This window comes from Juglans regia, chromosome 4 (genome assembly GCF_001411555.2).
Source record: "Juglans regia cultivar Chandler chromosome 4, Walnut 2.0, whole genome shotgun sequence".
NCBI lineage: Eukaryota > Viridiplantae > Streptophyta > Magnoliopsida > Fagales > Juglandaceae > Juglans > Juglans regia.
Window position 1 is genome coordinate 3,506,176 of NC_049904.1, and position 27,040 is coordinate 3,533,215.

At 35.6% G+C, this 27,040-nt stretch overlaps 2 protein-coding genes across 4 annotated transcripts; one reads left to right on the forward strand and one right to left on the reverse strand.

Annotated features, from left to right (window-relative positions):
* Positions 1-5,467: 5,467 nt before the first annotated feature.
* LOC109006795 lies at positions 5,468-8,284 on the forward strand. 3 transcript variants are annotated; one of them, XM_018986185.2, is made up of 4 exons: positions 5,468-5,597; positions 5,929-6,010; positions 6,157-6,309; positions 7,701-8,284. In XM_018986185.2, exons 2-4 carry the CDS (start codon positions 5,999-6,001, stop codon positions 8,172-8,174), a joined length of 639 nt encoding a protein of 212 aa, XP_018841730.1. In that variant the 5' UTR covers positions 5,468-5,597; positions 5,929-5,998; the 3' UTR covers positions 8,175-8,284. The 3 variants fall into 3 exon arrangements, with proteins under 3 accessions (XP_018841730.1, XP_035545635.1, XP_018841729.1); XM_035689742.1 differs by having other exon boundaries at positions 5,475-5,597; positions 5,873-6,010; XM_018986184.2 differs by lacking the exon at positions 5,468-5,597 and having other exon boundaries at positions 5,629-6,010.
* Positions 8,285-25,410: 17,126 nt separating this feature from the next.
* LOC109006759 (dof zinc finger protein DOF5.1-like) lies at positions 25,411-27,040 on the reverse strand. The gene is made up of 2 exons (XM_018986134.2): positions 26,840-27,040; positions 25,411-26,682 (listed from the first exon to the last, which is right to left on the reverse strand). The coding sequence occupies exons 1-2, from the start codon at positions 26,888-26,890 to the stop codon at positions 25,696-25,698; spliced, it is 1,038 nt and encodes a 345-aa protein (XP_018841679.1). The 5' UTR covers positions 26,891-27,040; the 3' UTR covers positions 25,411-25,695.

A 27,040-nucleotide genomic window follows, 5' to 3' on the forward strand; every position in this document is an offset into this window, starting at 1 on the left:
CAGAGTCGGAGGTAGGGTACTCTTACTCCGACATTGTTTGTGCTCAGCCCTAGACTGCAATTCTGTCTTCATAGGAGCATAACTGATCTCATTGTAGAAAGTGATGCACTATTAATGGTACAAGCACTTCAAGATGGAAGAGCATCTATGTCTTTATTGATCTCAATCCCCAATCCTCAAACCTCGCTGCTCACAAATAACATTTAATATTATAGAACTCGTAATTTATGTCTATCCCTTCGAATTGTAAAAGATAATTGAATCATAAAATTTACGAGGTTTTAATGGTTTTCTTGGTCTGCACTCACCTTCGTATATATGTTTGTTTGTAGAGTAATTCTACAAATTATACCTCCACTACACTTTTATCACACTATACAAAATGTGATATTCTTATTATCTTTGGATCATCTTTTATTTAAAAATAAAAAATAAAAAATTGATAGATAATGACATCTCATCGTAATGGGATAGACGTAAATAGAAATGTGGTATGAAGAATTTTTTATAAGTTTGTAGAGTAATGTTAGATACAGTCATGAGTTGTATAAATATCGTAAATTTTTTTAAAAAAAAATGAGATCCGCCATTAAGAGCTTAATTTTTTTTATATAGATATTATATTTACTAATTTTTTTAAAAATGAGTATGTATTATTTAAACATTATACGATGGTGAATATAATTTCTCTTACTTAAATAAATAATAATTAAAAAAAAAAAACGAGAGAGAATATCATCTCTCATGTCTGTATTACAAAACGCAGCAACTTTATATCCAAGGTGATCCCTCAGTTTGGTCTTTCGGTGGGTCCAAGTGATAGCCCAAATAAATGGAACCAATAAAGCAGAGCCCAACACCATGATTCATATTTTATGGTCAGCGTCTTCCCATTCAGCAAAATAAAATCCCAAGGTTTATGGTTCACCATCTCAGGATTCACATCTCTCTCTCTCTCTCTCTCTCTCTCTCTCTCTCTCTCTGAGAAGAAGAATGACCAAGTTCAGGAAGTTAAGGCTGCTTTTGGTTGTAAAATTCAACTAAATTCAGTATAATTTTAAATTGAGTCTAACATCCAAATATTCAACTCTCAAATTATTAAACTCATCTCAACTCAAAACCTTCTTACACATATGACCCACAACCTTTTTCAACTTAATACATTTTTACACGTAAGACCCACAACATTTTTTAATTGAAATAATATTGGGAGCAGCCCCTGTTTTGAGTCATCCAGATCACACCTTACGTGTCATTAAGTAAAATGACCAAAAACACCCTGCAACAAAACACACTTCCCTCTCATTTCACACGTCATTTCTCTCTCTCTACCCAGTCTTGCTCGAGCCCCCTGTCCCTCGCCCATCCTCTCCCCCCACCCCCACCACCCGCTCGCGGCATCCTCACCCCCACCCGGCGTCGGTATCCTTTCCCTCACCCCCACTTGGTAAGGGGCATAACCCGTATAGGTGAAACCCATTTCGGGAAAGAGAGGGATAGGGTTGCTGTGCTCGACGGGGCTAGGGGAAGGTCAAGGGGCTCGATGGTGCTCGACAGTGGGGCTGGAGGCTGATGACGACAACAGTAGCAGCGACAAACCATGTAGTAGAACCCATTTTGGGTTTCGTGTGGGGGCGCTACGCGTGGGGCTTCCGTGGAGGTTTGAAGGTGGTTGGAGGTTGACGGCGTGAGAGAAAGTCGATGGTGGTGGGCGGTGGCAATGCAGGTGGCGCATGGCAGGATTGGGTGAGGTAGTGAGCTGATAGAGGGAATCGAGTGGGGGAGAGAGAATTGGGTGGGGGAGGGGAAAACAGGATTTTGTTTTAAAAAAAGAAAGTAACACACATGTAAGGTGTGCTACGGATCAGCCGTGAACATATGCTGATTCGTAGCATTACTCTTTTTAATTTCTCATAAAAAAATTAAATTCATTTTAACATCCAAATTCATTTTAAACTCAGTTTAGATGAGCTCCACATAACTTCATCTATTACTCAACTTACTACTATTCATAAGCAACTGAGTTCAGCTCAACATCCAAAGAGTCTAAGGCTACGTTTGGTTTTTAAATTCAGCTGAGTTCAGTCTAATTTTAAACTGAGTCTAACATCCAAACACCAAACTCTCAAATTACTAAACTTATCTCAACTCAAAACTTCATTACACGTAGAACTCACAATCTTTTTCAACTTAACACATCTTTATACGTGAATCTCACAACCTTTTTTAATTTTCTATAAAAAGTATTAAACTCATTTTAATATCAAAACACACTTTAAACTTAATTTAGATGAGCTCTACATAACTTCATTCACTACTCAACTCACTATTATTTATAAGTAATTGAGTTGAGCTCAACATCAAAAGCTGTTGGTTCAGGACAGTGACATCCCTATTGGTGAAGCACGAGCGCATTGAAACCACTGTAGCTAAGGTGCCCTCTTTCTTTCTTTTTCTTTTGACTTTTGCTTTCTCTTTTCCTCGCTGGTTTCAGGGTTTAAGAATTTATTTTGATGGATTCAAATAAGTTGTGCTACTTTTCATTTTAAATGATATAACAAGCTTTGTTTATTTATTTTTTTGGTGGTAATTCTGATGGTTCGGAGAAATGCAACTTTTTTTAAGGATAAATTTCAGCGGGATTTTTATTAGTTTTTCCCTTCTTTTCCTATTCACGGGCAAAAGAAATTAGGCGGCTTGCTGATAATATGTTGGGGAACAAACAGGCTTATTGTCGCATGTTATTGTTCCAATGATGAAGCTTAATTACTTTCCCCTCCCCTTTTCTTGTTTTCTTTCCTGAAATATTTAAGAGTAATGCTACGGACAATAATGATATCTTTTTCTATTTAATAAAGAGTCTGCACATGCAGTTCTCATCCTCAAATAGAATTTCTCAACATTTAATCATCTATGTGAATTTGGTAAAAATCATTCGCTCTTTTTAAATGATGACTTCTAGAATTTTGTGGAACTTGACATTTTAGGTAAAGAAATAGGAAAATGATTTACTAATAATATTTTTTACAATACCTTACACAACTCTATTTTAAATGAGGGGTATTTTTATAAAACTTCTTTTAAAAGTAATATCATTTTACAAAAATATCCTCATTTTATAATATTGTTGTGCAATGTATTGTGGAATGTATTGTGTATATATCATTACTCACAAAGGAATAGGAAAATAAAAAAAATAAGACTCATTTGTGTGTGGAAGAAACTTCTTTGTCATATCTTTATCATTTGTAATACTTAAGCTACAAATAGATTACACAAAAGTAAACTCACAAACTGATGTGACTAGATATTGTACCTCAGATTATAAAATTACTTTTATTGTAAATAGAATAATTCTTCTCATTAACCATTATTCATTATCCCACACTCCACCCTCTATGAAAAAAAAAAAAAAACTGTCAGGTTTGGGGTGGTGGATGAATAGTGGCTGATGTATAATAAAACATTTTAATTGGCTTGTGGTGAGAATGCATTTAGCATCCTAGGATAAGCTTCATTCAAATGGATATCATAGCCAAAAACACCATATTTAGAGTAGATGATGTTTAATCCTTTTGATAGTCGTATTCATACATGACACACTCAGCTTTGCAATTTTTATTATTGTATATTGTTGAAGTAAGGCAGTAAGGTTTCTAGCCCCCATCAAACTCCCCTGTTTGCTGGAAACGCATGTCCATTGATTTAACCTTTTGATATATTTACATGAGTGACTGTGTCTGCTGTATTTTCCAAGCAGATAGGCATATTGAACATAATTATTGAGCGAGACAATGAATTTAAGCAATCAAAAACACAAAATCCTCAACCACTGCAGAAAGCTCCCCTTGATCCCTGGACAAGATCCGGGGTCATTAAGCAGTTTGCACTGCCGAAATAGGATAAGTTTGAGGTGCGATTTGGATAGTGAGATGAGATGAAATGATTTTAGATGCACACTCAAAACAGTCATTTGATTTATTTCCACAATGCAGATTTGGCCATTGTTAGTACAGCGCTGAGTTAGCCTGACTGTGTGTGGATAAGTGCTCGGCTCGTCCAACAGGCAACAGCAGTACTTGACCCTCACTCCAAGCAATTTGTAATTCCAGCAGTTTAAGATGTGTGGACGCTACCCAAGAACGCAGCAGTTAACATATTACATTTGTAAATTGTCATTTTTGGTCAAATAGCATTCTCAATTCAATCTTGACGGTTGAACGATTGGATCTCAACCAACAAGAAAAACTTGTATATTATAACTTTTTGATCACTTGAAAGTACAAAAATATTATTATTTTTTTAATTTATTTGTACATTTATTAAATAATTAGATATTTAATGTAAAATATATCATCTACAAACTAATGATAAACAACCTATAAGTATATTAGTATATGTAAAGAGAAAAGATATTTGTAATCGTGAATTGTGTAATCGCTGCGTAATCATTTTAAAAAAAGTGAATAAAACATGAAATCCATATAAAAAAAAATTAAATTACTTCATGAAAATAAGTCCCCATTTGGATGTTGAGATGGATTAACATCCAAATATCACTCAAATGCAAACACTTTTCAATTTTAAATTTCAAGCTTTTAACTTTTTCATCTAATAATTATCTAATTATTACAATTTTTTTAACTTTCAAACAAAACACAAAAAATAATTAAACTTTTTCAAATCTCGAAAAAAAAATTATTATAAAAATTATATTCTAAAAATATTTTAATTTTATAATATTTTTATTCAATTTTTTTTTCTCTCATTTCTTAAAATTTCATAAAACATATTAATTCAAACTATTCTACTATTATTCACAACTTATTTAATTATTATTTATAAATTTATCATCTCATCTAAACATGTAACATAATTATTGAAAGAATACCATTAATAGTTAAAGCATGAGCAGTACATGATACATTAATTATGCTATAAGTTTATTTTTGAAAAAAGGTGTGCATTACTTAGTAATAACTTTCTTTATTATTAAAAGAGAAAATGCCTTATTCTTTATACAGCCAGCACATAACACATTGTTGATGTGGGAGCTTTTCATGACTTATTAATTTGAAAGATTAGTGTTACGTGTACTTATAATTTTACGTATAAAATTTATTTTATTATTTTTTTTAAATTTAAAATTTTATAATTTTTAGCATATCAATAACTGATACGGGAAGTTAATTTTTTGTAAATTTTTCAAAGTCAAAACTAGATTAACCCAATTTCTACACCACTAGACGGCTAACATATCAACTTTTCATGCTTTTCTATATGGGAAAAAAAATACACCATATTGTTTCCAATAATAATTAAAAAGAAAAATTTTAAAAATAATATAAAACTGAAAAAAGAAGAATAAAATGTAATTAAAGGGTGGCTGACTGCATCACAAGTAACCCTTTGATGGGGTTGTTCTGGTCGTTTAGAAAGAGAAGTTCCTGCCTCCCTATGGCCCCCCCCTCTGGCCCTTTTCCCTCTCTGCAGTCTGCAGTAAGGTGCTCCCCTTTTTATTCTCTCTCGCTCGCACTTTCCTCACCTTCCGCTTTCCATTCTGTCTGCTGCCGAGACAGAGTTCCTTTGAAGAAAGGGTAAGACATCACATTCGCTCATCTGCCTCTCAATGAAGGCTTTTGTTTGTTTAACACTTGTGCTTGGAGTGGAGGCAATGCGACTTGAACAGCTTTCGATTGAAGCGCCTGTGCCATTTTCTTTACCCATCTACAGAATCGCAGTTCTTTGCAACTCGTTTTCTTGTTATGTATCAGGGGAATAAAGGCATAAAAAAATAATAATAATAATCTTTCTTGTCCATCTTTTCTATGTTTCCTTGACATACTCTTCATTTTCGTTATTTTGCTAATAGTTGGTCAGGTTTAGGCAATGACGGTGGAAATGACAGTTGATTCTTTCTCTGATAAGGTGACCTCGCTGGACTTCTCGTAGTGTATCAATCAGTCCCAGTATTCCAAATCCTTGGGGCTAGAGAATCATGGCTCATCAGGTACCTCTCTCTCTATCTCTCATACACACAAACACCGAGAATGGTACTGCATTGAGTGCTTTCATTGTTTTCCTTTTTTGGGTTCTCCTTAGCATTTGGAGATTTTGAGTGAAAGACAGAACCCAGATGATGTATGTTTAATGCAGGAAGGGGGATGGCCTTTGGGGTTGAGGCCACTGAATGCGAGAGTAGGGTTGGTGCGAACTCGTGATTTGCCTGGATCAATCTCCTTCAGTAGCACTTTACTCACCGGTTCTCCCACGTCCTCCGCCGTTTCTTCTTCAGATCTTGATACCGAGGTCAGGATGTTTCTCAAAAAAAAAAAAAAAAAAAAAACACGAAAAGAAAAGAAAAGAAAAGAAAAGAGAAGGACAATTGAACATAGAGAAGAAACGAAATCCAGCATGCTTCTTTTGTTTATACTTGAGTGCTCTTTTTCTTTTTCCATCAACTATTACTTGTTTATACTTTTCCTATCATGACTCTATGTTTTGTTCTGCTGGCAAACAGTTTTTGACTGGCATGATAAAAAATGATAATTGCCACGTTTTCCATTTTCTTGTTATACATAGTATAGGTGTTCGTAATGACTGTACATGTCTCCTCCTGTAATTTCATTGAAGTATGACTAGAATGAACATCTCTGCTTTGGACCTTTTTTTCCTTTTAGGTGATTGATTTGTATAGAATAAGCTCTAAATCTGTTTCCTACCCGCTTTTTTGTTTGTGATTGTGTGGATGTGGGCAGTTAATCAATCTCTCTGTCATGCCTATTTAGGACCCGTTTAGATAGTGAGATGAGTTGAGATTGTTTGTGAATAGTAGTGATATTATTAATTGAAATTAGATGAGATGAGATGTGGTAAAACCTCTGTATAGTTGAAATCACTGTTCTTTTCACATGGTTTTCTTTGATGGCTTTTGCCCCTATATGAAGGCTTCAAGTGTTCCTTTAGATCTGAATCTGCTTCTAGTATTTATATATCTGTAATTCATGATGCTTCTCATACTCAGCTTCAACTGACTTCAACTTATTAAAACCCAAAAAAAGGTTTTCAAAACAATAAAAAAAAAAAAAAAAAAAACCTAAAAAAAGCCCCAAGCTCTAGGATTTCTAGCTTATTTGTATTGTGGGTAATGCTACTTTTTTTTTGACACATTATCATTCTTAGCCACATCGAATTGATATATCACACTTTCGATAGCTTCATAAAAGCCATTTAAAGTGTGACACATCCGCCAGTGTGATTGAGATGATAAAATTTAAGATAAAAGACAATATTTTTCTTATATTTTACTGTTTGTTTTGGAAGGCTCCCGGAAACTGACATTCCACAAAAGTCTAACATTGATATATATTTCCTGACACCGACATTCTACAAGAAAATTACTTATTTGTGACTAGATATTTTCTGCAAAAATGATTATTTCTTGTCAAAAGTAGTCTGTTTTCGTCACAAATAATTATTATCATTGCAAACAATCCGTCACAAATGCTTGTTTTTCTTGTAGCTAGATTGGTTTCCAACATATACGCCTTTTGTTTTCTGCCCCTTCCAAACATTGTACACACTATTAATTATATATCTGCAATTTAAAAAAAACTTGGAAACCATTCTGTATAAAATTGATATGCTGTTTCAAGCTGGGTTTACTCTTACAACTCTTCCATGCATGTGATTGGTTTCAGTCCACTGGATCATTCTTCGATATCACGCTTGGCAGCCTCGTTGGAGTCACTCGCATTTTAGAGCTTTCCCGAAGTCGAAGATCGACGAGGGGAAGAGCTGAAGAAAACGTGAGAGACAGAAAGAACAACAAGGCCAAGCCTTGGTTGTTCTCACTTTGCTCAAAACAAAGCACTGATGCAGTGAATGCGAGAAATACTTCATCTCTTGGTAACTTTCTTGAAGCAGAAAGGAGATCATCGGCTGCAACTGCAAGTGTATACAGACGAAGAAATCAGAGTCCAACCAACCTGACCATCTCGGATGCCAACTCCCTGTTTGTGGGTGGCGGCCAAGTTGCTGCTCCCCAATCAAGTGCTGCAAATCTGCGTGAGAATGGTGGAAGACAATCCAACTTCTTTTTACATGGCAATGGGTATGGCCGTATGGGATTCCATTACTATTATCGTATTCGTGCATGCCTTTATACCCCATAAATTGGACTTACTTCCTTCTTCAAATGGACATTACTTTATGCAATATCTTTCGTTTGGGGTCTGGGTTCCTTTTTAATGGATCGCATTCAGACTGCGTGCATCTTCTCCCTCGTGAAGTAGGGTCCAATGTATTAAAGGAGGATTTTTTCTATTCATGTTCGAATTACGCTACGTACAGCTATCTCGGGCTCAGCCAGGAGCCATCATATTAATTTGCTGTTTGTGGTAGTTATTGGAACAGATGATATATATACGAGTACTATAATTTTTTATTTTTATTTTTATAATCCTTATATTTAATTTTATCATCTTTAATCATATCGATTCATATGGCACAGTTTAAATAAATTCTTAGATCAATCACTTATATAATAAACTATTTAAAAATTATTATAATTAAAAGTAACAAAATTCAAGATAAATAATGGGATTGATGAATATATTAAAAGAACGTATATTGTGTATATTAGAGTTGGTTTGGATAGTGAGATGAGATGGTTTTAAATAAGTTAAGTAAAATATTATTAGAATATTATTTTTTAATATTATTATTATTTTGAGATTTAAAAAAATTGAATTATTTATTCTATTTTATGTAAAAATTTTAAAAAATTATAATAATAAGATGAGATGAATTGAGATGATTTCGGTAAATGAAATGCGCACTTGTATTGAATGCGTCCTAGTTTCGTGAATGTATATATCTGGATCTCAATGGGCTGGCACTTAAGATGCACTGTAGCTCTTGTTTTCTTGGACTTCTGCCTTTTTGGGCTATGGGTATGCAAGAACACATCAGTTATCCACCTCTTATTTAGTGCATTCACAATTCACTTCCAAAAAATTTAGTTAAAAAACACCATTTCTCGATTTTAATCATTTATCTTTTCAAAACATCATGCATCTTACTTTCTATTTTTTCTACACCATATTTAAATGTTCTTTCTTTTCAACAATCATATTTTTGAGTAGTGATATTTGAAAGCATTTACATCATATACCGTCCATATGATATAAATTAATTTGTAAGATTTAAATTTTAAAATTTATTTTTCAAATAAAATCACGTCACTTTAGATGGTGTGAGATGTAAAGGCTTTAAAATAGAATTATTTATTTTTGAAACTTTATTTTTTCTAACCATTATATTTTCTGAAAATTCATCCATTGCTAAGTACAGCCATATTTTAAAATAATTTTATGTTGCTAAGGGTAGTATTTTTAAAAATTGGTCTTATCCTACAGATCATATTTTGAAGAATTTTTTATTTGAACGATAATCATGTACGTCAGCCAATGCTAAGATGATACTGATATATTTCTATAGATGAATTATACTCACAGCCTCTATATTCTTCTTTGGAAGAAGCAAAAAGATAGCCAGATAGTTAGAGACAGAACATTCTAGTGTATTTGAACCAGATAAAAGTTTACATAACCCTTTGCTAAAGTCCTTTTCTCTCTCTCTAGTTGTCTTTGGAAAAATGACATTTTGCCTTGTGAGCTTTTTGATCCTCCATATAACATCCACATCCTTACAACTTACTTGAGAGAAGTAGACAATGTTTCTCCAAAACAGAGTTATAATCCAATAATTTTCCCGAGGCTGAGAGCATTTCTATGCCTCAATTGACAAAGCAAAAGAGAGTGCTTCGGTGGAAACCTGAATTCAAGCTATCGAATGGAATGAGGCGAAACCTCAATTGACAAGTTCAATTGCTTTGGATGGAATCTAATGCTTGATCTTTGATCTGGACAGAATGCAAGCGGCTGAACCACCCAAGTTACTAGTATCCAAAGTAGACTAGTATCCAAAGTTCAAATACAAATACAAATACAAATATAAATATTCAAAATAGGCAAAATACAGATACATTAGATGGTCCAAACAGCTACAACTCGCCACTGAACATACTTCAATTTCATCAATTCATAGTCAATTCATGACTTCTCTAAAATTAATCCAATTAGATTTACATAGAAATCTAAATAGACAAAGCTTGCATTAATATAACTTAGTATTTTGAACCAACAACAGGCACAAACAAATTTTTCATTCAAGATTACAACTGGAAACTAGAGAATAGCAAACAAATTTTACCATGATTTTGACTGTGGGTTCGTCGTTGTGCGGATAGTGGGAAATTGAAGCCAAAATTCTATAACAAAACACATACCATTACAAATTAGGAATTACAAAAAATTAGGGATTAGAGAAAATAACCCACCCGTCAATGTGAACTACCCAAGTATTGAGGTCCTCGATGGTGAAGTTGCAAGTCTTGATTTTGGGTTCGTTTTCGTGAGGAAGAGGGAAAGAGAGAGATCGAAAGGGAGAGAGAGGGAAGGAGAGAGAGGTTAGGGATTTCGGATTAGGGTTTTTGTGAGGGAGAGGGAAGGAGAGACTAGGGAAGGAGATGAAGAGGTCTGTGGGTTCGAGTTTGGGAGGAAGGAGAGATCGAGTTCTCGAGAGTGCTGAGTTCGAGCGGGAAGGGAAGAGAGAGAGAGATAGTAGAGTTGATCCCCTGCTATGTGTTGAATACGGTTTCTTGAGGAATCCTTACATGGCAGTTCTCTATTCGTCTTCGAGAACAACTCCGAGACACCGACACGAAGTATTTCTGTTTAAATAAATTCTTAAATCAATCACTTGTATAATAAACTATTTAAAATATAATACATCGATTAGTATAATTAAAAGTAACAAAATTCAAGATAAGTAATGGGATTGATGAATATATTAAAAGGAGTCCGGCTACTCTACCACCCAGAGTAGGCCGCTCAACGTTACCGTCTCTTTACTTTTTTGGTTTTTTTTTTTCACATTTTTAATATATTTAAATATCTGGATGTCAATGGGCCGGCACTTATATGCACTGTAGCTATTGTTTTCTTGGACTTGGACTTTTTTGGCTATGTGCATGGCAGGTATGCAAGGTGGAACACATCAATGATCCACCTCTTATTTAGTGCATTCACAATTCACTTCCTAAAAATTTACTAAAAAAGCACAATTTCTCGATTTTAATCATTTATCTTTTCAAAACATCATGCATCTTACTTTCTATTAATTTTTCTACACTATTTAAATGTTCTTTCTTCTCAACAATCATATTTTTGAGTAGTGATATTTGAAAGCATTTACATCATATACCGTCCATATGATATAAATTAATTTGTAAGATTTAAATTTTAAAATTTATTTTTCAAATAAAATCACGTCACTTTAGATGGTGTGAGATGTAAAGGCTTTAAAATAGAATTATTTATTTTTGAAACTTTATTTTTTCTAACCATTATATTTTCCGAAAATTCATCCATTGCTAAGTACTGCCATATTTTAAAATAATTTTATACTGATAACGGTAATATTTTTAAAAATTTGTCTTATCCTACAGATCATATTTTGAAGATTTTTTTCTGCTATTAAGCAGTCAATCATATCTCAAAAACTTTCATTTTTTTTTTAAAGTCAAAACAATCTTATTTATTCGAAACTTACTCATGCAACCATTACATTGTTTCTCCAAATGAATACAACGCATAATAAATTCAGGACCCTCTTCTAACCAAACTAGCTCCTCTTCACAAGAAAGAGCTAGCTAGCTTGGCCATTTGATGTGCAGCATGATTGCCTTCTCCGGCCAGGATCATGTTGAATCCTCCACATATCTCTTCCTTGTAAAGAAGTTTTAATATCTTCTATCATTTGTCCACAAGATGAATAGTTCTCTTCAATCTTTTGAACATCTTTAATTACTACAAGAGCATCACCTTTGAAAATGACTTTTTCTAGCCCAATTTTCAAACAGACCTCAATAGCTCTCTCTAAAGCAAAGACATCAGCCACAACTCTTGATCATTCACCTTCCCAATTCTTGATTATAATACTAGCTCCCATCCCAGAATTATTCAGCATCCCAGTTAACTTTATAAGATTTGATACCTGGCCTTTTCCACCTAATAGTCTTGTTCACTAAAACTTCAGCTGGTGTTGGATCTCTAATCTTCACTTGTGCCAGTTGAAAGCTCTCCACCTCTTCTTTTGCACCTTGTAAAACTGATCTGGGGCTGTCAAATTTTCTTTAAAAAAAAAAAAAAAAAAAACTGTTTCTCCTTGGCCAAATTCTTCTAAGAACACAAGCAGTTTCCTCAAGTTCACTTTTTTGTAAATATGTTACCATATCTTCCCATATAATATTATAAAAATAAGCATCTGCACATTTCCATTTCTATAAACTACTCAAGAATCTGCCCAGACATCTTGGGCAGCAGCACAACTCCACAAAGTGTAGTAGCTTGTTCCTTCATCTTGTTCACATATAGGTCAAAGGTCATTTTCAGAGATTTTCCTCCTAAAAGATTCCTCTTTGTATGGAGTATTTCACTAACAAATTTTCAGAGAAAAAACTTTAACAGAATTTGGGACTTTCAACTCCCAAATTTTCATCCATCCAACTGAAACATTATTGCTTGTTAATGATTGTTCAACTGTCCCAACTCTCTTCAACTTATCTGCCAAGTGATATGCTGTCTTCATAGATAACATACCAAGTTTATTAGGGCCCTGTATTATTTTATTTGTTGATCCTCTCTTTCTCATTGGTAAGCTTTTAATTACAACTGCCTCTTCTTCACTCATCAGTTCATTAATAAGGTTTATGTTCAAGCAACCCTTGTCATCGATTAACTCTTTAACAATAGCTTCACTTGGAATTAAGAATCTTCACTTGTGATTGATTGAACCATATGAGTAGTAGGAGTAGTTGGTAACGGCCACTTGTCACCCCATATTTTATTCTCTTGCACATTCTCCACTCTCCATCTCATACCCTCTTTTATCAGGTTCGAGGCCCCCAAATATTTCTCCATATCTATGAAGGACCACTACCAATTTTAGCCGCCAAAATACACCATTGTTTAAAGTATTTTTCTTTCATAATCTTGGAAACTAAAGAATTTGGATTTGTCAGCAACCTCCAGAACTGCTTTGCCAACATAGCTTGGTTGAAGCTCTCCACATCTCTAAAACCCAACTCTCCTTGACTCTTAGAATTTCCAACTTTATTCTAGTTTTTCCACTGAATTTTCCTGTTTTGATCCATATATCCCCACTAGAACTGAGCCATCATGGTTAGATCTCTTTACACAACTAATTAAGCAGTTTTTTTTTTTGGAAGTATTAACTAATTAAGCAGTTTAAAAACACTCATTCTTTTTCTAAATGGTCACATGCTTGTAGTATAAATAAGACCGATTACTCTTCCATAAAATAGTTTATGTATTTACCTAGAATTAATGTGGCAATTAGTGTTTTTTTTTTTAATCAAAACTACTTAAAAATTCTTTAATAAAATAGTTTTTTAATGTACTTAAAAATATATAAATATATTATGAAAAAGGTCGGAAAAACAACATAAAATATGAGATATTTTAAATTTAGAATAAAGAAATAAAAAATTTAGCTTTCCTACAGTTGCCGATCTCCATTTGGCTCTTAGTTTTGTGTTTTTTTTTTTTTAGAAAGAGAAAAGACTAATTAAACTAATTAAAGGAGTCATTTTAGGAAGGTTGACGCGAATGCACAAATCATGAGTCAAGTCATCGGTCTAGCTAGCTACCTCCAACCTTCCTTTTTCTTTACTGCCACTGTGCTCTATGAGGGGAGGAGCCCATCCTCCGTCCTTGATACATAACTTTTTTATCTTTTTTTAGCTCGCGATAAACCTTTAGGGTAATGATAGACTTATAATGTTTTTACAATCACTTTATTATTTTTAATGTATTTATTTTTTTAAATATTTTTTTAATATCTTTAATTATTAAAAACAAATTAAAAATTATTATATAATTTTATTAATAGTCACTTTCTTAATTATTAAGTAAAAGAAAAATTACAACAAAATAAAAAAAATAAAAAGTAAAATGGTAGTAGAAGAGTCGTAAGACTATCATTATTCAAACTTTTATGATTCATTTTTTGTTCAAATTTTCATTAGATTTTCGAGATGATAACTCAATTTTATTGATAAATCAATAAAAGAATGATGTATACAAATTAATTTAATATTATATCAATAAATAGTATTATGTCTATTCATGAATTAACTAGCTAGCTAGCTATAAGCTATACAAATTATAGTAATGTTACAAGTAATCATGAGTGCATAAGTATCATGCAGTTATTTTAAAAAAAAGTGAGATACGCTATTAAAAAATTATTATTTTTTATGTGAATATCGTATTTATTTATTTATTTTTAAATAATTACACAACATTTATACACTCACGACCGCAACTCTCATTTCATATACAAATTAAGAATGAAAGAAAATTAACTACATCTCGTTTACGTGATAACCGGCCAATATTTGATTCGGGCTTCTAGCTTATCTCGAGAAACGTACTAATTTTCTTATCAAAAAACAAACTTTATACTTTCCGAGAAAAAAAAAAACATAGCAAAGAAGAAAAACATTTCAAATAGGTACGACGTAAGCTACCTCAAAGATTATCACTCACAGGGAAAGGATACCGGCGAACAATCGTACGTGAGAATCCGAAGAGATCATAAGACAAAACTGATTGTCATGACAATAGTGGTGCAAAAATCGAAATAACGCGTATTCGTTTACTTTGAAGATTTTACTTTTAAGTGGAAAATCACTACTTTTCGGCATGTGTCAGTAGTCCAACGTGGCCAGAGGCCTTTGTCCAATGACGTTTAAAGTTTCACTTATCCAACTGCTTTTTTTCAGAAGTCTTCACCGTTCAACCCTATATCACAGCACTTTTGTAAAAAGAGAAAGTTCCATGAAACATCCCACAAAGTGTTGCGAACTGCAGTCTTTTATCTTTGGACAACAATCATGCGCGCGCAGGAGACGAGAGATCTTTGAACGGACCTCCTGGCCTCTGGCACAAGGCTCACTGCATGAGGGCGAGCTAAGCTCATGAAACTGAAGGCGCAGCACACACACCAAGAAAGAAAGAAATTAAGCTAGCTAGCTAGCTGCTGGCCTTGGGTATAGGACCAGAAATCCGTACTCTCCATATATACTATAAACAGATTATTAACAGATATCTAGGATTGAAAATTGACCTTGTAACTTGTCTTGACTTTTGCCAATTATGAAGGTTGCGTGTTGTTGGTCCTAGAAAGTTGGAGTTGAATTGTCATCATGAATGACGTTTGTCTTCTACCCTATTGTTGTCTTGTTTTTCTTCTAATAATTGATGTGGAGCAGGAAAATCCTACGTACAGCTGTTTGTGATTTGTGTAATTAGTCTTTACTTTATAGTTTTGTTGAAACTCGCAAAAAGCTAGCTTGGATTCTACGTACAACAATGCAAAATGTTTAATTCATCGTTCTTTCTTTCTTTTGATTAGATGTTGATGCAAATTAAAGTGCATTAGCTTCATTTAAATAAAGACGACGTTCTAGTTGATCTCATGTGAATCATTTCTATTCTTTTATCCAATTTGAATGAATGATTTACGGTTCAATCAATCATTAAGGGCGGCTGTTTGGGTATCAATTATGAATTACGCGATTGATTAGATTAACCGAGCTATTTTCTTCGATCGGTTTGGATTTTTGGAATAAGTGATGATATAACATGATTGTATTAGATCATACGTTTGAATTAACAACATTTTCCCCACATTCCAATTCATAATTATCAATGAGTTAGACTAATTATTAAAAAGGATTTTGATACATTTATCTCTTCTCATCAAGTTAAACTTTTGACATAAATTTTTGGCTGTGGTACTTTAACAAACTCCTATGTGATTTCTAAATTTTATGAATTTTGGCTATGACCATGCATTTCAGTGAACTGAATAAAAATTAAAAATATTAATTCTTTTTTCATATTATTATGATCAAAATAATCCAAGCTCAAGATTATATATATAGTGTTTCATGATCACCCAATAGATGATAATGTATGTAACAAAAATGTATTACTTTATCAAACTTGGAAATATATTGTATCACGTGTGTAAGGGGATTTTCCCCACATCTCAAAGCCCACTGAGCCTTGGCCCAATACTCAGCCCAAGGGTCACCAGGACCATACTGAGAGCAAGGTGTCAATGAGGGAAAGGACTCAAACAACTGATAGGACAGGTCAGCCTAACATCACTCAACCGCGTTCTGAACCTGAGAACTGACATGGAATGCAACAGGAAATCTGGAAGACTCTCAATCCATTGGCATCAAAATATCTACAACTCACAAGGGATAAAAGCAAGGCCTGGAAATTATGCCGCATTAATGTTGCTACTACCGAGTTACATGCCACATTTATGGTGCCGTTGCAGAACCATACCGCATTAAAGGATTCTGAGGGTATGAATAGTAGGAGGGGCATGAACTTCGTGGGGACAAACACTGCACCTCCCCAGACTCATGGTATAAATAGCAAGCTCCAGGTACGAGAAAACACTTTGATCTCTAGACTTTTTTACTTATTTACAAACTTTCAAGAGAACTTGCTAACTATATCATCGGAAACTACCCGGCCCCAATGCCACCCTCTCCTAATTATCTTCTCTCATATCTTTTGCAGGTCCATTACTGAAGACTTGAGTTGCCGAAACCTGGCCCAAATGAGTGTGAAACAAGACGTTAACAGTGGTACCGTCTGTGAGATTTTTTTTTTTTTAGGTCTTACGTGAATTTTGTAAGCCTGAGGGAGCCCGTTCTAGACAATCCGGAAGCGGACCAGCCACATCGCTTTTCAAATTACCTTCCCATGGGGCACCAAAGGGAAAGGTATGCCTAAATGTTACCTTATCTCTCTTGCGGCAGAGTGTGGGTCAGACCTTAGCTACTCGAAGAAAAGTTTTACCTTTCTCGTAAGCTTCAACAGGCAGGAGCAGGTTCAGTAACAAACTGTCTGAACGACTTACTTCCCTACGGGATACCAAAGGGAAAGGTAGTCTTATCCCTCCTACAATGGAAAGCGGAATCAGCCTCACGACTACCCAAATAACTTACCCCGACCCCTGTTGTGATGAAGTGTGGGATTAGTACCAGCCTGACCCAAATTTAATCTTTCCTATGTTGTCAATAGGCGGTAGAGAGTCTAGAGCCAGAAAAACCTACCTCCCGCAGGAAGCAAAGCGACGTGACGAGCCAAGGCTGTCATGTTCCTCCCACAGAGGAGAGCGAGTTCAGCCCTAAGGTTGCCCGAATACTTACCCGACCCCCACCACAGTGAAGGAGTGGACCAATCACATCATTGTTCGCATTATCTAACCAAGAGACAACAAGGCAGTTTGACATGAGGCATTTCGACCTCTTTGATGAAGAGCAGGCCGAGTCTATGGACTGCTCCAATAATTGAGTGAAAGACACGGAAGTCATCAACACTAACGTTGACAATGCAGGCAGCAGTGACATGGCAGAAAACGACAAGCACAGTATGACATAAACCAGGGGGCCCAGGTTTGCGACATTAACTCTTGTCCTCAAAAGCAAAATAATGATAACATTCTTATTTCCTGATCAGGACAGAGAAACAAAATGCTAATAGAGGAAGACAGGTACAGTTCCAAACTGTCCAAACAACTTACTTCCCCGCGAACCAAGGAGGCAAGCTGAGCTAGGGGTTGTTTTGACTCCCCGCAACAGAGAGCGGGACCAATCCCACGGCCAACTGAAAAAGAAATTTATGCTAATGGAGGAAGACGAGTACCATTCCAAACTGCCTGGACAAATTACCGCCCCCCATACCAGGGAGGCAAGCTGAGCCAGAGGCCGTCTTGTCTCTATGCGGCAGAGTGGGACCAGGCCCATGGCTAATCGAAGAACAAATCTACGACAATGGAAGAAGGTAGGTACAGTTCCAAATGGCATAAACAATTTACCTCCCTGAGGACCAAGGAGGCAAGCCCCGCCCGAGGCCGACTTGTCTCCCTGAAGCAGAGAGTGGGAACAGTCCAGCTAGAAGACTATACAATAAAGGCAGGGTAAAGTGGAAGAATAAAAGAACCAAACGGGGTAAAATGCGACTAGAAAGTGGATAAAAAAAAATCAGTGCAAGGAGAAGGAGGAGAACGCTGGCCTCGCTAAACAAAGTCGCTAAGGTCCTAGAAGAACAACTACATGATATAGGTCGACGAAAATGGCACGGACAAGAAAGCTGCTGGCAAGCGGGAGTGCCAGGCATAGGTTGGATACTGGCAGGGTGGACTGTAAAGCCCTGCGTGGTGAATCCTAACAACCAAAGGTACTACAAAAAAGCTTGAGCCTAGATGGGTATGAAAAATATTTGTCTGAAATTCACTCACATGTATGAGAAAAGAAATCACTTCATTCTCTCCCTCTCCCTCCCATCTGCACTCCTCCACCCCGACTGAAGCCCCAACCCTTATTGTTTGTTCATATTTCCTCGTATCACATAAATAAACAATATTATACCTAATGAAACAAGTGATAGCAAATAGAGTAATGGATTCAAGGTTGTATTTTTCATTACTATCTAGAGTTGCACTTCAGGCCTAATGGATTTTCCAAAATTTTGCAATTGCAGAATTGTAGATTTTAAGCTATCTGTGCAAAACTGCGTGCTTGATGTTCTACTACTGACTTTTGGGTTTTCTGGAAATTTTTGTGCATAATCAAAATAAATAGAGTAGGGACCATATTTTGCATTGTATTGTTTAAACTTGTTCATGAGTCAGCTTTGTCAGGGAGCAATGTGTATCTTTCGTAGCATTTCAATGGAGTTTTGATGATTTTGGCTGAGATGAAGCTGTGGCAGTATAATCATTTGAGCTCTATCTTATGTATTTGCATAGGTTCATAACAATTTCTGCAAGAAATAGAAATTGACTTTGATGTTTGAACTCTGAACTGGGAAGTAGATATCCATATATCATCCTCATGAAAATAAAAGGTTAGAGCTTTTCACCTGAAGAGCTTTTTACGCAAGGTGAGGGACTCTAGTAATGGTCGGGATTGTGAAACCGCTAGGCGCGTTCACAATTAACCTGCACAAAGTCTCCTTATGCATACTTCTTCATATCTATGCTACGTTTGAGGCTACCTTCCTTCGGCATCAAGCGCAGATATGGAAGGGAGAGGGAGCTTCGGCATACGATTTTTTTGGGGCTACCTTCCGTTGGCGTCGAGCACAGATGGGGGAGGGAGGGGGAGTTTCGGCTTCGTGCGTCTTGCAAATGGGGAAGGGAGAGGGGAGAAAGAAGGAGGGGGAGACATGTTGGGGTGTATGCGGCTATATTGAGTATCTTTATGGAATGCCTACGTGTTTTGTTGTTATTGGTCGATGGGAAAATATTTTTCACACCCATCTAACCCCAAGTTTTTCTCAAGGTAATATTATTAATCATCAACAACCACAACATGTGGCTGCAGAATTATGAAGAGCCAAGTATAGCATAAAATGGCTAGTGCAACAGGGTGCGACTAAAGCTCGTGGGTACAACAAAAAATTGGGAAGGCATCATCGAGTAAAATCGCAAGTAGGTCCCGAGGGGATGACTACCCGACGACTAGCGGGGTAGTCGACTAGCGTGGTAGTCAGGAATCGTGTAATTTCATGCAAGGAACCCCCTAGGTAGACTAAAAAAATGAAGGGAAGAGAAAGCGAAAAGAAGAATGTGGGAAGATGATTGGTCAGGCGCAACAACATGTAAGGCAATATCATTAAACATAATAAGTTACAATATATAGCCGAGTAATTCTAGAGGCCAAGTAGTTCTGGAGTGCAAGGATTAAAAAGGACTGAAGAAAGAATTTCCCTCGAACTCATCTAAGGAGAATTAGCGGGGTAACTGTAAGGAAATTTTTCCCATGTCACAAAGCCCATTGGTCCAAGGGTCACCAGGACCATATTGAGAACAATGTGTCAACCACGGAAAGGACTCAAGTAAATAATAAGACAGGTCAGCTTGACATCGTTCGGCCGTGTTCTGAACCTGGGAACTTGCATAAAAAGTAGCGGGAAATGTGGATGACCCTCGATCCATTGACATCAAAACATTTAATAGCTCACAAGGAATAAAAGCAATGCCTGGAAACTATGCCGCATTAAGGGCTCTACTACTAAGCTACATGCCACATATTTGTTGCTGTCGTAGAACCATGCCACACTATAGGACTCTGACAGTAGGAATAATAGGAAGGGCATGAACTTCTTGGAGACAAACACGATTTGCACTTCCCTGGCCCCAAGGCTACTCTCTCCTAGTTGTATTCTCTCATATCTTTTGCAGGTTCATTACTGAATACCTTAATTGTCAGAGCTTGGCCCAAAGGCATGTAAAATACGACGTTAACAACTTGCATGCTGACAAAATTGGTTGGATATCTTTTTTTCTCAATTAAATTTGTTTTGTACTACGCTTCTATAATTTGAATTCAAACACGTGAATGTGTTAAGTGAACATATCTGCATGTGTCATGTATGTATGCCTTTAGCAGGACTTGATAATTGTTGAATGACCATCTGATCATCATCATGCACAGAATGCCACGTACGCAATTATTGCATCAATTAAGGCTTTTTACGGGTTGCTATCTAATCATACCGCATGCCAGTGAAAATGCCACAAAAATCAATTACATGTATAATTAGCTAGCAAAGATATATCCTGTTGCAGAAACAAATGAGTCTTTAATTGGGCATTCTTGGAAAAGTGACTTCATAGGATGCTAAGCTGATCATGACCTACGTACAAAGCTGTTAAAGAAATTGTTTGGCGCTAACTTTGGGGTCCCCATGGATTATTTATTATCCTGGAATGTGTTCTGGGCGACAAATCTTTTATGGGTTTAATTAGGAAAGCTGCTCCCCTCCAAAAAAAATTAATATTGGGTTGAGTTTCTTTCCTCTGGCCTGAAGAAAACTAGGGTGGCATGGCTTCATATGGCCGTACGTAGGGTCGAGTAGTTTTTGATCATCATGTGTATGAAAAGACAGGGCAGGGAATCAAAAATTCGGGACTTGTACTGCACGATTGAGCACATGTACATGTGGGAGAAAGTGATGACTCAGATTAGCCTGGAATATCACTAGTCTCGCATGACTTTGTTTCTCAACCTGGCCTATTACGTTGATCATGGAGATCATCATCTAGAGACAGATCCAAGAGTATGCTCATGTGTAACAACCAACAAGGAAGTTGCAAAAGTAAAGCTGCTGCTGTGTTTTTGTAGTGCGTCTCTGATATACGTACGTACATGAAGGAATATTGAACACAAATAGATCATTTAGAGAACATGTTACATGTTGGCTAGCTAGCTTGGATTTCCGAGCCTAGCTTCAAATTCTTCTTCTACTACTCTTTCAGTCTTTCTCGTACACAGTTCCTTCTTTACATGGCCGCCTACTATCTTTGCAGATACAGATACATACCCGCATTTCAATATATATCGATAATTTCGGGATCACACTATATATATACAACGTACCCCTTTGATTACTGAGCTCAGAAGCGAGACCGACCGACCGACCAAACCATTGAGATTGTCATCTGTGCGACTGTTTTTGAGAGAGAGAGAGAGACTTTTTTAGACGGTTAGTTTTTGAATGTGCTTTATTCGTTCTTGTTAAGCAGCCTTGGTTCTTGAAAAAAGCAAATCCAAACACCCCCCAAGATTCCTTTCTTTCAAGATGACCAACCAACCCTAGTTGGAATCATATATATAAAATATATTATTTTAATAAGTGTTATTGCCGCCATATCTGGGAAGTTTTTTAAAGACTGAGATGGGATGTGTTTCATACTTCTATCTTTGTTCTATTATTTTTGAGAACTGAGCCATGCACACTGTTGATATTATCTATAACACCCATATATAGCCCTAGATCATGTGATCTATCACACATTTATGAAGATATGTTGCAAAATTTCCATGTGAAATGAACCTATCCGGTAAAATAACTCCTACATTAACTCTATATTTTATTCCTTCAACTCCGCATCAATAGCTATATATAAATATATATATATATATATATATATATATATATATATAGTCATTTGCATGATAATGGATACTTACATATGCACACCACCTAAATACTATATATATATATATAGGAATCCGGCCATAAGCCAACTTCTTGATCTAGATAATTGCGAATGAAAGATCAGGAGTCTACCATTTAATTAATAATGTGCCAATTAAAATCAATTAACTAATATATATAATCTACAGCTATTTCTTGATCACCTACTTCTTTTTGAAATCTAACTACGTTATATATATATATATATATATATATATATATATATAGTAATGCTAGATATAATTATAGGCGTGCAAATCTCACATATTCGTTTTAAAAAAAGTGGGATTCACCATTAAGAAATGAGTTTTTTTTTTACATGATTAGTTACAGATTTATCCAATTTTTTTTAAGAGAAATACTTTAACCACAAAAAGATTCCACATTAGTAAACCCACAAAATAACATGATGGTTTGAAGTGGTACGTTGGATTGTAAAGTTACTTTTGTTGTAAAGTAAATCTAACGTATCATATGAAATCATATCAATTTATAAACTTATTTTTGTGGAATCTATTTATAACTGTAACAATTTTTTTTTAAAAAAAAAAAGAAATGCATGGTACCTTTGAGGATTGAAGAAATCATTTCGGATAGTATAGAAACATACAAATTTTATTCATCATCCTCACATATCACACAATACTACACTTTTTTTTATTTTTTTATTTTTTCTTATTAAATGTGTGTTATATAGATGATAAGTAGAAGAATTCAATAAATTTAAAAAAAAAAAAAAAAACTAAAAAATTAAAAATATTTTTAAAAAAAATGTGATATATAATACATGAAGTTCATGAATAACAAAACTCATATTCAGATGAAACCAAAGTAGATACTAAAAACTCCAGGTTCCACGCTAGCAGCTGCATGTAAATATTATATCATTAGGAAATAATGACTACATAAATCATTATAATGATGGAATGTTATGTGATAAAGCTAGACAATAATTGAAAGTACTTCAAATATTCAGACCATCATCTTCCTGCATGCGAGTCCGTAGTGACATGATACGCGCGCATGACTCACGCGCGTGGAGAATGCCAAAAATATAAAGAGCCGTTTAGATATGCTAGCTTTTCGTTGTGAGGTCTGAGTTAATTATTGCTGTGGCAATAATCTCTTTGACTGAATTTGGCAGTCTTTCACTCTCAAAGCTCGCGATTCTTCCGCAACAAAGTTCGAGATAAATACTGATCCTTAACAGTTTCCTGCTGAGACCCATATACTATGATTTTCCTTTTTCGAACTTCTTTGTTTTTAGATATTATTATAATTAGTCATGGTTTTGAGTGGCATTTTGGCGTCTTTTGAGACCCTTTTGTCTCAATATCAGTCGAAGTACTTGCAGGAGACCAGGAGAGGGTAGAAAAAAATGTCTTAAACTATTAAAATCACCAAATACTAATAATATTTTTAAATTTTTAAATAAAAATTATATTTTAATAATACTTAATTCAACTTTCAACGTTTATCTTATCTGTATATATAACCAAACGAGAGAGTCTCACCCAACAACAGGTACATTCACAAATTATTACAAAATAAATTTCATTACCTTCAATTACTCTTAGAAAAAAATTACTATGCCGTCCAATACTTATCGCTCTATTTGATCGCTCAATGAATTTTATTTTAATTTTACTTAATGATTTTCTATTTTCTCCATTATGTATAATATTTTCTATTTTCTCCATTATTATTAATATACTCTTATATATTTTTCCACTTAGATAGCAGTACTATACCCAAATTCCGATTCCTGACATTAATTACCGATCGACGTGGCTGCACAAGATAGAAGAAACTGATCATTTTCTCAAAGTCTGAGGTTTCTGAAATTGATCAAACTGATCTAGCTAGCAAACTTTTAGGTTTTAATTAGTCATTGGTATAGAGGTCAGGTCTTGCGGTTTGTGATCGCGGCACTGCATGATTTTGATTGCCAGCCAGATCAGTCGACAAAAATTAAACCTCAAAATACCATGCAATTAATTATATAGTTTTGCTGGTTGAAAAAGGAGTAATGTATATAAGAATCATGATGATTCATATATATCCATAGGGTAGAGCTTGTAAAATCACTACTTATCTCAAAAGTTTAAGCTGATGAAAAGAGATAGATTTTATTATTTATTTTATATCTTAACACTTTCATTCACGTGTGGGCCAGACTCCCTCTCATGAATGGGTAGCCCAACACGTGAAATATTTAATTAAATGAGATAGAGTGTAAAATCAGGATTCGAACTCAGAATCTCTGCTTTGATACAATATGAAATCACCACTTATTCTAAAAGTTTAAACTGACGGGAAGATCTAGATTTTATTATTTATTTTATATTTTAACAGAGCTAACCAATATATACTAGATCAAGTCCTCATGAGGCTAGCTTCATCAATATCCGATTTGCTTGATCAACATTTGATCGATCGATGTTAAGTATATATAATATATGTTTCGTAACAATTTTGTGATCCAAATTATTGTGTTGGAATCACAGTACTGTTACGTACGTACACTGCAACTGATCATTTTGGAGAAGACAAAATCACTCTATCTGAATATAGCAGTCAATTATTTGGCCTTTAAATATGCCTTTAACCGACATGAAACAACTTTGATCATGGTCGTAAAAAAAAAGAAGAAGATTCCAAAACTATATATCTGAAGTTAATTATTAGCATCTTCGTCCGTACCAAATGGATCTCAATCGGTTATAAATTCATGACAGTCATATATTATATAATGATCAGATCACCAGGAGTTGCAAGAACGACTTTTTTTGACCAAGATTTTTATATATTATGAATAATGGTTACTTCAGAAGTTTCCAATATGCTGTTGTTTTTTTCCATTAATGTGCTGTTACTGCAATTTGCAAATGATGCAAAAACTACAGCAAATAAGGTAGATGATCATCATGATCATTTGATCCATTTTTTCAGCACATATAACTTCAATTAGTAAAATCATTCGGGACAATGCTTTTGATTTTCATGTCCGATCGAGTACTGGTTCATAAACGCCATGAACTCATAAAACACTCGCCATCGTACGTAAACATATATATATATATATATATATATATATATATATATATGCTCATACATTCAAATCTAAAGCAAAGCGAGAAAGAGAGAGAGAAAAGAAGAAGAAAGAGATTGCTAGAAACGGGGAAAAGATCAAAGCAAATTAAAGTGGAAGAAACCAAACGAAAAAAAAAAAGGGAAAAAAAGAAAAGCTCACCATTTTTAGGGTTTTCAGCTGGTCTTCATACAAGTCCTAGATCTGGGTCCATCACAATTTCCTTATTGACAAGGAACTTATGTATATAGAAGGTGCATGCTGTGGACTTTGGATGAAACGATATCTTTGAAGTTAATTTTCTTTGAATGCAACCACACTTAATCACAAAGCTTCATCATGGCGAGCTTCTTAAACCACAATGGTAGGGAAAGTACTACTCTATAGGGGGTTCCGAGTAGTAGAAGAAGAGCTAAAACCAGAAAGATCTGTCCATGCGGTAGCACTGCCACCCCAAAACGGATCATTCCCTGGCATTCCCAAGAACTGCCTCGACAAATTCAGCTCCTGACTTTCTTCCATTTTCACTGAAGCCTCCGCCACCTGATCATGAGTACTAACCCCCAAACTAGACGCCTTGGCAGCTGGGGCCTGACTCACTCCGCCGCCGACATAACTGGATGCTTCGACACTACTTCCAAACAACCCCAGTGAAGGATCCAAGCCACCCAGGAAGGGAAACTGCTGTGCTTGCTGCAGCCGCCACTGCTCGTAAGCCCCAGCCGATAACAAAGACCCACCATCACCAGCAGTACCAGCACTTCCTATCTGGAAATTCAAGTCTCCAGCTAAACCCATCGGTGCAGAAATCGTACCGTAATTCAAGCCATAGTTCAAGGGGATCTCGCCGGCAGCAAAGTCTGGGAGTTGGTGCAAGGGAGTCATGTAGTGCAGCTGCGGTATCTGCGGGGAGATGCCTATTATATCCGCGGTAGGTCCACCATTAGAGGGGATTGAGCTGGTGGAACCAGCACTAGCCGATTGGCGATCAGTGCTACTTGCTGGGGACTTTGAACTACTCCCTTTGCTTCTTTTGTTCCTCCTACAGCCTCCTCCCACTGGGACATTTCTTAGAGCACCACCTCTGGTCCAGTACCTTCTGCAGGTTTTGCATAAGTGGCGAGGCTGGGTGAGGCTGTAATTGTTGAAGTAGCAAAATTTAGTGTTTGTGGATTCGCATCTTGGGCATTTTAATGCGGTGTCTGGCAATGGTATGTTGGCTTGGCGGGCACGATCTGCCATCGAGCCGGGCCTGATAGATCCCGGGCCACCCCCATGAGGTATTGGGGGTGGCGACAAAGGTTGTGGAGGTGGAAGAAGCTGTGAACTCGAAGTGGTACTAGTCCCAAACGGATCATGGTTTTGTTGCTGTAAGCACAAAAGAAAGAAAGTAAAGGAAAACAACAATCAAATATCTGGTATATTCAGGAAGATATAATTAAAAAGTAACAAGAATATTTATCTTTAAATTTCTCGCTTTTTTTTGGTAAAGAAAATGTAGGAGCAAATTTGAAGAAACCCCTACCTGTTGCCAGTTGGCTGGATCAAGATAAGCTGGGATGGAAGAAAAAACCATGGTTCTTGCTCTCTTCTCTTTTGTAAAGGTAGATAGGTTGAGGAGATGACTGTGGGGAATCAAATCGATATGCAAGAGAGAGAAAGAGAGTTGCAGAGAAAGATAGAGATAGAGAAGAGATAGAGAAAGGAATCAAGGGGGGATATTGGA

Coding starts and splice junctions, on each gene's coding strand:
- LOC109006795 (XM_018986185.2), top strand. Junction 6,310..7,700: donor CTTCAGATCTTGATACCGAG/GTCAGGATGTTT, acceptor GATTGGTTTCAG/TCCACTGGATCATTCTTCGA.
- LOC109006759 (XM_018986134.2), bottom strand. CDS start 26,890: ATGGTTTTTTCTTCCATCCCAGCTTATCTTGATCCAGCCAACTGGCAA. Junction 26,683..26,839: donor ATCCAGCCAACTGGCAACAG/GTAGGGGTTTCT, acceptor TTGTGCTTACAG/CAACAAAACCATGATCCGTT.